The sequence below is a fragment of the Arvicola amphibius genome, chromosome 2 (genome assembly GCF_903992535.2).
Source record: "Arvicola amphibius chromosome 2, mArvAmp1.2, whole genome shotgun sequence".
Lineage (NCBI taxonomy): Eukaryota > Metazoa > Chordata > Mammalia > Rodentia > Cricetidae > Arvicola > Arvicola amphibius.
Window position 1 is genome coordinate 180,119,122 of NC_052048.2, and position 15,185 is coordinate 180,134,306.

The following is a 15,185-nucleotide window of genomic DNA, read 5'->3' on the forward strand; positions in this document are numbered from 1 at the left end:
ATTTAATAATTCAGAAGCAATGAGTATTTTCTAATTTCAGGTGTTCTTTTCCCCCTAAGGATTTTCTTTAAAAAAAAAAAAAAAAGTATTTACTAAATATTTACTCCTTAATCTCTAATATTCCTCCTATCAAACTAGTTCACACAAAAGGTGTGAAATGGCATTCTGATGAAGCTTAGCAGCGGGTTTAGGAGTTCGATGAGCAAAATGAAAGTTCACAAAGTGCACCTAACAGTAGAGCAACACTTTAGAAGAAACTCTTGATACTGATTTCTAACATTCACTGTACAATGCTGAACATCCAAACACCAAAAGACAAAGGGCAGCTGCCTAATGAGGGTTTTTCCCTACTGCCTTTCCCTACTGAGGGTTTTTTAATGAGAATCCCTAAAATAAAAATGTCAGCATACCTGAAGCACCATAAACACTGGAATACCGCTGAGACTTAGAGCCAGACGAAGAGGACTCCTTCATCCGGTCGATCACATTTTCTGAAAGCTGCAAAAGAAACATCTGAATGATGAGACAGAAACAAAAGACGATACAATAACATCCAAGTAATCCCACATCTGCATCATCCTACATAACGAATGGCCTACTCAATTAGACTCACACAAACAACTGCAGAACTGCACAAGCAAAACCAGTTTTAAAATTCCAAGTCACACCCACAGCACTGCTCCCCTATTTCTTCTCATGCACTAAGTGCCCACTGCAAATAACAGTTCTTGATTTGTGGGGTGCACCAAGTTATAATCCTGGCATAAATATCAACCACCAAAACTCCTTCAGTATATATTCAGTAAATATTTACCAAATGCACATGTATGTATATATGTATGTATTAACTGACCTCAGCTCACTCCTTCCTTCTCTCTCTCTCTCTCTCTCTCTCTCTCTCTCTCTCTCTCTCTCTCTCTCTCTCTCTCTCTCTCTTCCTTTCCTTACTACCTCTCTCCCTCCTAAGACTAAGAACACACAATTGCTTTCAACAGCTTTGAGTAGGCAAAATTCTGTACCAAGAATAGGCTAGACTTAGAGGATTCATAACCATCGCTGCTACAGGAGAAGTGGGATAAAGAGACAAAGCACTTAAAAAGCACTTAAGAAAGGAGCTACCTGACTGCAGCAGCTGTAATGGAAGTCTACAGAAACATAATGGGCTGTGCATCCAGCCGGGCTGTCAGGAGAGGACTCACGGGGAAAGATGGACAGAACTCAGGAAGAGAAAGAAGTGACAGTGCAGAGAAAGCACATTAAGTGTGGATGTGAAATGGGGTTGCCACCACTAAACCTCCAAGTGGAGAAATCAAGTAGGCTGCAGCCAGAGGCTCTGGGGACCACGCCAGCGCACAGATTTGAGTCACTAGTCCCATGGTCACTACACTGTCCTTTTGTGTTTTCTTCATTGTGCTCACCAATGTCTGGCACTCCATGCTTCCTGTCTACCTTTCCCACGACAGAAGACAATGACAGAAGAGCAAAAGTTCTGATGCCCCATCACTGTATCCCCAGACTCAATAACCGTGGGAAACAGGATGGATAAACAGCTAATGACCGCTGTAAGGGAATGGATGCGTGAGCACAGAGAAAGAGGAGCTACAGAAAAAAGCGGATATTTCAGATTTTAAAACTTTTAGTAAACACAGTTTGAGCATAGCAAGCTAAGTTTCAGGGGGCAATAGGCACTGAATATTTTAGCGGGGTAATGACATAATCAGATTTACATCTCAGAGAGATCACTCTGGCTACACTGTAGACAACAGATTGATGCAGGATAGGACAGAAGAAGGACCCCTGGCAGAGACTAAAGGACCAATTAGGAAGCTATTAAGCATATGTCCGCACAAGCCTTGCACAGATGTGCACAGAGGCATCACTCATAACTGCAAGAGTGGAAACAAACAAACGGCTATTTACTGGTGAACAGATAAACAAAGCATTATACATCCACAGCACAGAATACAGTTCAGTAATAAAGAGGAATGAAGTTCCAGTAAAAGCTACATGTACAAACCCAGACTCATAAAGTTAAATGGAAATAGTCAAATAACAAAGATCACACAATACAAAATTACTTCCTTTTGTTTTGAGATGGGTACCTCACTATGTAGCCCAGGTTAGCCTCAAACCTCCAGCATCCACCTCCCAAATGCTGGGATTTGGCCATGTTGAGTCTATTTATCTGAAACATCCAGAAAAGACAATTCTATAAGTAGAGCATCAAAAAACAAAGTTAGCTAGGGCAGAGATGGGAGCATGGATTAATTGTAAAAGAACTCAAGGCCTTGCTCCAATTATGAAACTGTCACTTTAACAGTGGTTATTTTAAGAACTACGGAACTCCATAGCACTAAATAACTATATAAAGAAGCTGGAAAAATCCCACACTAGTGAATTAACAGAACATTTGAAAACTTTAGAACTAAAAGAGGCAAACTAACCCAAAAGAACTATAGGGCAGGAAATAATCAAACCGAGAGCTGAAATCAACAAAATAGAAACAAAGAAAACAATACAAAAATACAAACAATACAAATACAATACAAACAATACAAATACAATACAAACAATACAAATACAATACAAACAATACAATACAATACAAATACAATACAAACAATACAATACAATACAAACAATACAAATACAATACAAACAATACAAAGAAAACAAAAATGAGACAAAGAGTTGGTTCTGCAAGAAAAATCAACAAAATGAACAAACCTTTATCCAAACTAACCAAAAGGCAGAGAGAATATCCAAATTAACAAAATCAGGAATGAGAAGGGAGACATAACAACAGATATGAGGAAATCCAGAGAATCATCCGGTCATATTTCGAAAACCTATACTCCACAAAACTGGAAAACTTAAAGGAAGCCGGGCGCTGGTGGCGCACGCCTTTAATCCCAGCACTCGGGAGGCAGAGGCAGGCGGATCTCTGTGAGTTCGAGACCAGCCTGGTCTACAAGAGCTAGTTCCAGGACAGGCTCCAAAGCCACAGTGAAACCCTGTCTCGAAAACCAAAAAAAAAAAAAAAAAAAAAAAAAAAACAAAAAAAAAAAAACCTTAAAGGAAATGGAAAACTTTCTGGACAAATATCACTTACCAAAATTAAATCAAGATCAGATAAGCAAATTAAACAGACCTATAACTGCTGAAGAAATAGAAACAGTCATTAAAAGCCTCCCAACCAAAAAAAGCCCAGGACCAGATGGTTTCAGCTCAGAATTCTACAAGACTTTAAAAGAATAACTAATACCAATACTCCTCAAATTGTTCCACATATCAGAAACAGAAGGAACATTGCCAAACTTTTTATGAGGCTACAATTACCCTAATACCCAAACCACATAAAGACATTACTAAAAAAGAGAATTACAGACCAATCTCACTCATGAACATTGATGCAAAAATACTCATAAAATACTGGCAGACCGAATCCAAGAACACATCAAAAAAGCCATCCACCATGATCAAATCGGCTTCATCCCAGAGATGCAGAGATAGTTCAGTATACAAAAATCTGTCAACGTAATCCATCATATAAACAAACTGAAAATAAAAACCACACGGTCATCTTATTAGATGCTGAAAAAGCTTTCAACAAAATATAACCTCTCTTCATGATAAAGGTCTTGGAGAGAGCAGGGATACAAGGAACATACCTATACATAATAAAGGCAATATACAGCAAGCCAACAGCCAACATCAAATTAAATGGAGAAAAACTCCCAGCGATTCTACTAAAATCAGGAACAAGACAAGGTTGTCCACTCTCTCCATATCTATTCAATATAGTTCTTGAGGTCCTAGCTAAAGCAATAAGACAACAAAAGGAGATTAAGGGAATACAAATGAGAAAAAAACAAGTCAAACTCTCACTATTTGCTGACGTTATGATAGTTTACATAAGCGACCCCAAAAATTCTACCAAGGAACTTCTACAACTCATACACACTTTCAGTATCATAGCAGGATACAAGATTAACTAAAAAAAAAAAAAAAAAATCAGTAAGCCTCCTTTACACAGATGATAAATGGGCCAAGAAAGATATCAGAGAAACATCACCCTTCACAGTAGCCACAAATAGCATGAGATATCTCGGAGTAACTCTAACCAAACAAGTGGAAGACTTGTATGACAAGAACTTTATATCTTTGAAGAAAGAAATTGAAGAAGACACAAGAAAGTGCTCTTGGGTAGGTAGAATTAACATAATAAAAATGTCAATCTTACCAAAAGCAATCTACAGATTCAATGCAATGCCCATCAAAATCCCAGCAAAATTCTTAATAGACCTTGAAAGAACAATACTCAACTTCATATGGAAAAGCAAAAAAAACAGGATTTCCAAAACAATCCTGTACAGTAAAAGAACATCTGGAGGCATCACAATCCCTGACTTCAAACTCTACTACCGAGCTACTGTAATGAAAACAGCTTGGTATTGGCATAAAAACGGACAGGAGGACCAATGGAACCGAATCAAAGACCTGGATATTAATCCACACACTTTCGAACACCTGATTTTTTACAAAGAAAAAATATCAAATGAAAAAAAAGAAAGCATATTTAAAAATTGGTGCTGGCATAACTGGATATCAACATGTAGAAGAATGAAAATAGATCCATATCTATCACCATGCACAAAACTCAAGTCCAAATGGATCAAAGACCTCAACATAAAGTCAGCCATACACTGAACCTTATAGAAGAGAAAGTGGGAAGTATACTTGAATGCATGGGCACAGGAGACCACTTCCTAAATATAACCCCAGCAGCACAGACACTAAGAGAAACAATTAATAAATGGGACCTCCTGAAACTGAAAGCTTCTGTAAAACAAAGGACACAGTCAACAAAACAAAACAACAGCCTACAGAAAGGAAAGCTCTTCACCAACCCCACATCAGACAGAGGTCTGATCTCCAAAATATACAAAGAACTCAAGAAATTGGTCATCAAAAGAACAAATAATCCAATTTTAAAAAATGGAGTACAGACCTAAACAGCAAACTCTCAACAGAGGAAATCTACAATGGCTGAAAGACACTTAAGGAAATGTTCAACATCCTAAGTCATCAGAGAAATGCAAATCAAAACAACTCTGAGATTCCATCTTACACCTGTAAGAATGGCCAAGATCAAAAACACTGATGACAGCTTATGCTGGAGAGGTTGTGGGGAAAAGGGAACACTTCTGCATTGCTGGTGGGAGTGCAAAATGGTACAGCCCCTTTGGATGTTAGTGTGGCGATTTCTCAGAAAATTAGGAAACAACCTTTCTCAAGACCCAGCAATACCACTTTGGGGTATATATCCAAAGGATGCTCAATCGTGCCACAAGGACATGTGCTCAACTATGTTCATAGCAGCATTATTTGTCATAGCCAGAACCTAGAAACAACCTAAATGTCCCTTGACCAAAAGAATGGATAAGGAAAATGTGGTTCATTTATATAATGGAGAAAAAAATAACATCCATTCGCATAGAAATGGATGGAGCTAGAAAACATCATTTTAAGAGAGGTAACCCAGACCCAGAAAGACAATTATTATATTTACTCACTCATAAGTGGTTTTTAAACATAAAGCAAAGAAAATCAGCCTACAAATCCAATTCCAGTGAACCTAGACAACGAGGACCCTAAGAGAGACATACATGGATCTAACCTGTATGGAAAGTAGAAAAAGACAAGATCTCCTGAGTAGATTGGGAGCATGGGGACCTTGGGAGAGGGTTGAAGAGGAGGGGAGAGGCAGGGAGGGGAGCAGAGAAAAGTGTAGAGCTCAATAAAAATCAATTTAAAAAAAAGAACTACTGACCTGTCTAGTTAATGCAAGTACATTTGGAGGCATATAAATTACTCTACAGTAAAGTTGTGGGGAGGAGGGGCTATTTTGGTAATACAATAGCTAACACATTCAAAAGATATTTAGGACCTTGCATGATAGCACATGCCTGTAATCCCAGCACCACGGAGGCAGATAAATGAGGAACAAGAGTTCAAGGTCAGTCTGAACTGTATGAAAAGACTGTCTCAAAAATAATACATGTCTACAAGGTATTTAGGATTCAAAATTGCCAAGGCAGACTTCGTGCTTACTTCTTGTCATCTCTACCCTAGTGCTTTCCTCATCTAAGCCTTACAAGCCTGGGTGCTAACTACTGGCATTATCTCTGTTAGATAAGTAAGTGAGCAAGAAAATGACTGCCAGCGAATACCAGCTCCCAGATCAGTCTCACAGCAGTGAAGCTGGGTTCCAACTCAAGTCCAACTCTCAAGGTCAAAATCAAATGCCCCACTTCAGTACCACACTCAACATCTGATAACACATGGAAGCAAAGCAGAGGTCAACCAGGACCCTTGTTGGGGTCAATGAGGAGCTTCTGGCTGGAGGAACAGAGTAATGCCCTCCACAGAGGTCCTTCTAACTTCCACTTCCTCTGCTCATCACTGCCTGGCCTTGACTCTCAGTGCAAGTACAAAAGCATTCTGGTAAAAGTCACCGGCGGTAATCCTTTACACTATATCTATATAAACTAGTATATATTCCTAACGCACCTACCCATTCGGCTTCCCTTGGCACCTAGCCCCACCCCATCGTCACTGCCCTCCTAGGAGCCCAGAGCCTTTCTAACCTCTCGCCCACCGCCCACCACCTTTCAGAGGGCTCTAGCTGTCCAAGTCTCACGCTCTCCCAGGCTTTCCCTGCTCCCTGGCCTCAAGGCCGTGGGGCTCACACTCTTCTTTGCCCTCACTCTCTGTCTTTCCATGCGCTCTTGGTAATCTGTCAATCTAATGACTCCTGCCTCAGTCTCCCTAGTGCAGGGCTGACAGACATATTTGCCACCACATTCAGCCAAGCCTTCCTTAACTGCTGCTGATGAATTCATGAACTCTAAACTCGGCACCCTGAAAACCATCATTCGACACATTTAGCTACTTACTAAACAGCTGCCCTCAGACAGACTCATACCCAGCATACCCAAAACGGAACCTGTGCTTTCTTCCTCCCATTTCCTTTTACAGAGTTAACACCACCCCTCCACCCAGAATCCCAAGGCAGAAAAGGGGCTGTCTTAACGCTTACCTCAACTTGTTTTCTTACCCAGGACTTCCTGAAGCCTAAATATCAACTGAACTGTTAGCACTTCTTCCCTCAGCTCACTTCTCACTGGATGGTAGTTAATTCTCCAACCTTAACTTCCAGTTTCTCCCTTTATACTCCACACCCAAAGACTCCCCACCATAGATGGCTGCTGTTATCTCTGCCACCATTGCCTCCTTCCCACTAGATCCCTTAAGACGAAGTCAATATCCAAATGCAATCACTCACCAAACTAATTCTGCATTCAATTCCAACAGTGTCTGAACAGCAGAGCTATTGGGTCCCTGCGCCCTCTACATCTGATACAAATACTCCAGTGAAGAGTACTTCCCCTGTGTGTTGACACTCTGCCGTTCCATGACACGGAGCATTTGTCCTACAAATACTCCACACACCAAGTCCTAAAGCAAGGCCTCGAGATACCGTGTGAACTGTCTACACCTTAACAGGTACATCTGATCTGCCTCAGGGCCCAAATAGAAGCAGAAGTGAGACAGGAAAGGAAAAGCAACTCAAGAATTGTGCTCTTTAGAGAAAAGGCCATGATTCCTTTCTTAGAGACCAGTCACACCAAGAAACCAATGTACCCAGAGGCTTGGAGTCCTGAGCCACCAGCGTCAGAGGCATCTTTTCTTGTTCCTTCATTTCTTTGTTTTGTGATTCTAGGGGCTGAGTCCTGGGCCTCCAGCCCTACCGACCTCAGACCTACATCACCAACAGCCCTTGCTACATACGGTTTTATTTTTTTTGTCTGTTTTCTTGTTTTCTTTTGTTTTTTGAGACAGGGTCTAAAGTAGTCCAGGTGAACTTCAAACTCACTATGTAGCTCAGAATGATCTTCAACCCCGGATCCTTCTGCCTTCACTTCCACTGTACTGGAAGACAGGCAGGAGCCCAGAGTCTGGCTACATGTTTCCCGAGTGCAGCTGCTGGATAAACCTGAACTTTATCTACGAAGTTGAAAAGCTTTGTTCACACCAACCCCAATCCTCTCCATCCCCGGTGATGCTGAGTAACATCCAGGTTCAGGAGCACAGAGCCCAGCAGTGGCTGCCCCAATCTCCATCACACGCTCTTTCAGCAGGGTACCCCACCAATCTCCCACATATGATAAAGGCATTTCCTCTCACGAGAGAAAATGGGCCTTCATTTCTGAAGCCCATAGCTACTTTAAGCGATATGTATTATATAAGTGACATATATTACATAAATGATATATAACACATTTAATTCATACATACCATATATTTCATAATAATGTATTAATGTTACAATATATTCTACATAACTCTAGATGGCTGGGGCCAGAGCTCAACAGCAGAACACTTTATTTTTTTGTCTGTTTGCTTGTTTTTTTTGTTTTTTGAGACAGGGTCTAAAGTAGTCCATACACAAAGCCCTAGGCTTGATTCTCACAAACTAAAAATAAAACATTAAAAATTAATCACTACATATTACATATTATCACCAAACACTACGAAGTTGATATACCATAGTACACATACAATATATCATATTATAAAGCCAGTATATAAAGCTCATCAGTTTACATAATTCACACGTGCAGTAACTTTTACATTCTAATTTACATTTCTATATTTCAATCCAAAATCAAAGAATTGCAACATTAAAATCACATGCAACTATAAGTGGTCAGACGTGTTAGCTAAAACACAAATGTCAGCTATAAACACTGACCTGTATTTTCTAAATACTCTATCTCTTCCCTTCAAAATGTATACTAACAACTTTCTACAGCAACTGTGAACGTTCTTTTAATCCCTAAACATCACCCTTCAAACAGAAAAGGTTAGCTCAGAAAAATAAGAGGTTAGCCACCTCACTTCCTCCAAGAGGTCAAAGTCTCAGCCACTGGGCTATAAGGGGATTGTAGCATATACACCATGACTATCTGCTAGAATGGTTACTCATGCAGCGATAGCCACAGAATCTGTCTTCTAGTTTATCCTCACCACCGGGCCTACATGGAGCTCCTCTCCACGTGGGGCTGAGGATGAGGCTGGAGTTCTTACCAGCAGCTGTCTTGGGTTTTCTTTCCTATTCTTTTGGGGCATAGAAGTAGAATGTATCTTTCAAGTATTTGTTAACCTTTTGTTGCTTTTGTGGTTTCTCTGATGCCTCCACATTGCTACTCAAAGTCATTCTAACACCAATCAAAACATTTCTCAAAGTAGGTTCCGGTCACATGTACCCAAACATATGTAAATGTCACCCAAAGAATCCATGGTAAGCATATTGCAGGCTGGCTGGTTCAGAGCCGCTCTGCACCTGTTCCTCCCCAGCTGAGTTCTTAGGCCTTTGAGGTGCACTGGTAGGAACAGCAGCCCAAGAACTGCGGCTGTTCTCCTGACTTGAGCACTATTACCTGTCCCCAGCTAGCTGGATACCGCAGCTCCAGTATGAGGAAAGCTCAGGTCTCACCTGATCTCCTGAGAACAGGCGCGCACTCAGGAGGCAGCAGACAAGTTGAACCACACTGGTCAAGGTCATACACACAGCCCATAGCTGTAGAACAGCCCAGCTCTTCTGTGAGGAAAGCTGACCCAGGCTGGGCAGAGGCGGGGTCAAAGACACCACACAAGCTTCAGGAAGATCTGGACAAGCAGCCTAAGAGGAGACTCCAGGAAACACATCTGTCCTTCCCCACTTGCTGACCTTTCTCTGCTCCACCTGTCTACTCGCTGCCTTTGGATTCTCCATCCAAACACCAAACGTGGAGTAAACCCCTCACACACATACTGATGCTACAAATTACACCCAGGGGCCCCTGGACTTTGGAGTCCATGGACTAATTCAATGTACACGAACTCTGTGCTCACTGTATTGTTAGGGCAGAGTCCATACCTCACAGAGCTCACAGTGGTCTGTACAGCAAAAGAACCACAAGTAAGGGTGATCGGAACAAGCAGGCCTGCTGGCAGAAGCAGGCGGCCTTGCCTACCTACCCTATTCAGACACTTGAGCAGGCAGAACCTGGCCACTGTCTGCCTCACACCAGAGGCTCCACAGGACATGGTGAGTATCTTCTAGTCATCCCACTTACCTCTTCCCACTCACTGTTTGGTCTTACCCAAAGTTTGCACAAACATACCCCCCACCAATCCAGAGCTCAGCATGTTTTCAGATCCAAGACACTAAATAAGAGAACAAAGCAAAAGTCTGCTATCAGAAGGGAACACTCAAGTTATCTTTGAGATGGTGAAGGCCGGAGCCACATGACACAGAACAGTTCACAACTGAAGCTCCTTTCTTCGGCTGTTTCTTATCAAATTGCCTTAAAGAAAACAGAGCAAATGTCTCTCTTAGTTTTCCGTCCAGGTAAGATCAGATCACTTTCTGTGAGCACTGCTTCCCCCACCACCTTTTTAAGGCACAGACACCAAACTGTCAGTTCTCTCATGTTGTTAGAAAACGGGGTGGCAGGGAACACACAGACTCATTTCTGTAAACCATGTGATCTTCAGTTCATATTTAGCTCGTTACTTGTGTTCTGAATCCTTGAAAGCTTAAGATGGCCCAAGACATTCACAGAACCTAAAGCTGAAACTAAATTACTCACACAGTCCCTATGACTAACCAAATAAATGTGTGATCCTGGCCAATACGCTCGCTGCTGAGCCCTCTACAGCACCCCACATTTAGAATCTCTTCATTCCGAATGGACTCTCAGCTGCCAACACCTCCCAAAGTGCATGGTGTGTTTTAAGGAACGCACAGGGCTGACTATTCCTGCGGATGTCAGCTCCAGCGTCAAGGCCAGCTGCAGAGACTCATTACGCCAGGAACCATGATAAGTGTAACTTTGAAAATGATACTTATTGAAGTTGACATTTGCTCTGGAAGAGTTCACTCACAGCTCAGATGCTTCAGATAAATGCGTGAAAGACGGGGTCCTGAACACACTTTCTAAGCAGGCACAGCAGGTGGGCACAAAATCCTATTAAGCACATGTGAGTAATAAAAACGCTTATTTTTCTATCATGAGAAAAGGTATTTGAGACAGAGAAAGTACAAGGCAAGAGAGAGTAATCCTTCATCCAAGCCACATGAGTAGTTTCATATGCATAATCACAACCAGGTGTAAGAATAGAGGCTACTTTACAGAGGGCAGAAAAGTACTAGCAACTGCTCAGAATAAAGGAAAGAGCAGGGCCATATATATAAGACATGAAAAGTAGCAACTGTCAGCTAGAAAAGACTGGAAACTTGACATTGTAAGCAGGTCCTTTAAGTGCACTCTATAAGCATCTCAGCAAAAAAATAAATAAACAGACTCATCATCTATTAATAAACTCAACCTACTTAGTGAGTTTTCTGCTACTCACTAAATGCTACTCTCTATATTAGGATAACTGAAGATGAAATTACTATTCCCGTCAATGGAACAGAACACAAACTAGTTTCCCAGGAGTGAGTACGGAATTATTAGCATACTTATTTTTCTTAACTGATGATCCTAAACATTATAAAATGGATCAAAATTTGAAAACCTTTCTTCAATCAAGTTGCATTAACCTATTTATTATTTGTTTGTTTTCTTTTTCAAGACAGGGTTTCTCTGTGTAACAGCCCTGCAACTAGCTCTTGTAGACTAGGCTGGCCTTGAACTCACAGAAATCCTCCTGCCTCTGTCTCCCGAATGCTGGGATTAAAGGCACATGCCACCACCACCAGGCATCTGTCCGCGTTTTAACAACTGCCTAAAGACAAAGCCTTGCTCACCTGATAAGAATGCTGCTCTCGCGCCTGGAAAGCAAACAAGATGACTGGTGGAAGCCAAGAAAACCATCAAGAGCAGCTAAGAGAGATTTACAAGCCTCCCACAAGAACAGACTCTCGCTCCGGCCTATAGGTCTCTCTCTCATGGGGTACAGCATGCCCTCCGGTTTAGTTCTGCTGTGCTCTCCGGGTTTAAGCTTCAGCTCTCCTGCAGAACTCCAAGCTAGCGCTCTAAGTGCAAACACTGACAAAGCACAGGGCCAGGAACACACGTGCCACATTCTCACTAACATGAAGTTCCACAGAAACACCAGATAGGGAGACGCGATCATGGGCGACTTTCCCATGCCGTCGTAAGCTATGCTAACCTCAGAGCAAAGATCTGAAGCCAGGTTTGTTGGGTCCCAATGCACTTTCACGGAACTCTAGAATTTTAAATGTGAAAGGAACCCCATCATAATGACCGCTCTTTATTTATAAATCTACAAAGCAGGCTGGGAATACAGCTCAATGGTAGAGCATTTGTTTAGCCACATGTGAGGACCTAAGTTCAATTCCCAGAGCCACAAAATAGTAACACTAGTACTGCTAATAGTAAACTAAAGGTCTACAATTCATCAGGAGTTTTACACACCGCATCCTCCTACCCTAACCAAAGGAAGTAATACATTCGAACTTAGGGGTAAGCATGTGTCCTCAGAGAAGTGACTTGTCCAGAGCCACAGACTACGCATGTCTGCTGAATTCCAAGTTAGCTTTCTCCTGTGCATGACCTCAAAGAATCCACAATGACCTCACAGTTCAACAGCTTACCAGTTTGGGAAGAAACTGCAACAGGCTACATTTGTTCTCAAAACAATGATGGGGCAAAAACCTCAAACAACTTCCGAGCTGGAAAAGACAGAGATAAGTGAGTATCCAGGTACGAGGCTCCACCAGTCTGGAGAGGAGAAAACTGAAGGAAGCCAAGGGAGAGTACAGGCCATCAATGAAAGACCAGGAAGCAAAGAAACCTGGCCAATGGCACTTGCAGAAGAGTGGGATACAAAGCAAAATAGGGCTGCCATGCCTGGACTGTAACAGCAGAGATAAAATGTATCTATGAGAAAGGAAGCTTGCTTCAAGTTGCATAACTGAGGATATGGTTTTTTTTTTTTTAAAAAAAAAAAAAAGAGTTTACAAAAGTCCTTTAAAAACAATCTCACCACTTGAACCTAAGACCCATCCCTACTGCCACGCCTATGACTCAACATTATCTGATATTTTATCTAAATCTCTACACTGAGGCCAAACTCTTTCAATTCGTTTTGTGTCACTACTGTGTCTGTACTGAAACATGAGGACACGCACTGCATTTTCTAACCAAATCTTTTAACCTGAGATTTTCTTTTACTTTTTTTCCCAAGCTTTGCACTCTGTTGTGTAACATTCAAAGCCTAGAGACAACGTGTTTTTTTTTTTCCTCCAATCTGTATAAAACTCAAGTTTGCATTAATTCTTACCTTCCCACAAAAAGTACCAACTAAACGCCAAAAAGGCAAAGAATGCAGCCTGGCAGTTCTAGCACTGACTAGCACAGTGAGAACTGCTGGCCACAGACCGAAGCCTCGGGTCTACAGTTTGGAGTTCCTGCCAGGAAAACTTTAGTAAGTTCTTTTCGAGGTAACAAGTTTCAGAGGAAGAAGTTTTTAAACACTTGAAATGTTTTTTTAAAGTTTTATTTCCTTGTAACAAATGCCAAAAGGTATCTTACATAGTTCACAGACTAATAGTAGTTGTGTAAAAACAGACAGAAAACATGAAATACTCTAAAGCCTTCAGAAGTCAGAGCGCTTTGGTTCCTAGGTACAAGCGTACTTCCCAAACCATGATGCTCCAAAGTCAGGTGCAGAGAAGAGTGTTAATGAAGTCAGTGCCCGGATACTGACACCCTAGAGAAAACTCAAGTTTCAGTTCATGTATTAAGTCCACACAATGGGTATTTAAAAAGTCTCTACAACGTAGCCCTCAGAACTGACTGTCTTAGTTCTACCAACCTTGAAGAACTGCACTGACCTCTGCCCCTATCGGGCTGGGCAGACAGTAGCAGGCCTGTAGTAACTGGGCCTGGTTCAAAACTTGGGCCAACAAACCACAGCGGAGGCGCCTGGGAAAACGACATTATCAGGAGGGAGGGAAGGAGCCAGAAGTTAGCCAGCCAGCAGAGCCAGGAATGACTTGAATGCAGGAGTGTATGCATGTGTTGGGAAAAGGGGTGATACCAGAAGAGGGGCAATGAATGGCAGAGGCAAATAAGGGTGCACCCTGAGAGAGAGAGAGAGAGAGAGAGAGAGAGAGAGAGAGAGAGAGAGAGAGAGAGAGAGAGAGAGAGAGAGAGAGAGAGAGAGAGAGAGGTGCATGAGAAAGCAGGGTTCGGGTCCTGAACTAACCAGCACGGTGAAGCAAGAGTTGCAACTAGGTCCTGCAACTAGTGAGCAAGGACGGATGTGGTGACCTGGCACCCCCATCTGCCCTAGCACAGTGCCTGAAGCCTGGCACACAACCAAGAACTTTCTCTGAATGGACGTTCCGATTCTTCAAACTACCGGCTTCTTCCCAGAGAGAGAGAGAGAGAGAGAGAGCCCGACTTCTGGCGGGACAGCACGCGAGCCGAGAACGGAGAAAGCAGGTGCAGCGGTCCCAGGCACGTCTGAGCGTCGGGGTCCGAGTTCAGGGGCTGCCCTTCGCCCGCCCACGGCACTCACCCGGATGCCCTTCACCACCGTGATGTTCTCGTTCTCATCTGTCTCGAAGGTGACCCGGCGGGTGCTGGCGGTCCCGCCCATGGCTCCTGCTTCTGTCCCCGCTGAGTCCGCGCGTGGACCCACGAGCACGTCAGGACCCACGCGCACACCTGCGCGTGAGAGCCCGGGAACGCTTCCCTTGCCCTGCAGGAGCAAGGCCACGACCCCAAGAAGCAAGGAGAAGGCGCCGGTTCCAAAGACCCGCCTCCTCCGGTCACGTGCCAGGAGTGCGGTGTCTCGGGTTGGCCAGAGAAGCAATTTACCCGCCTCTTATCGGAAGATGCTCAAGGATTGGTGGCTCCGGACCCGGATGCTATGGCAACAGGTGGTACTTAACGTAGCTTCCGGAGCCTCTGAGAATAGTGGGAATTGTAGTCTTCATCTGGCGTGATGGTTGCTCCAGAGTGTGCATAGGGCGTAGAGCATTCTGGGAGTTGTAGTCTTGACAAACCTGGAGGCCTCTAACTGGTCTACTTTCAAGGAGGTTTGGTCACCCATCAACGTATTTTGCAATTTACTCTGGAAACTTAGGTCAATTAAGT

At 42.8% G+C, this 15,185-nt stretch overlaps 1 protein-coding gene across 1 annotated transcript in view; it reads right to left on the reverse strand.

The window, feature by feature from the left end:
• Nucleotides 1-14,850, reverse strand: part of Chchd3 (coiled-coil-helix-coiled-coil-helix domain containing 3) — a 270,287-nt gene extending 255,437 nt beyond the window's left edge. Inside the window, exons 1-2 of the mRNA XM_038320000.2 lie at nt 14,605-14,850; nt 411-498 (exon numbers count right to left, since the gene is read on the reverse strand). Coding sequence (XP_038175928.1) covers nt 411-498; nt 14,605-14,685 — 169 coding nt within the window. The 5' untranslated portion in view covers nt 14,686-14,850. The remainder of the gene's footprint in view (nt 1-410; nt 499-14,604) is intronic.
• Nucleotides 14,851-15,185: the final 335 nt, after the last annotated feature.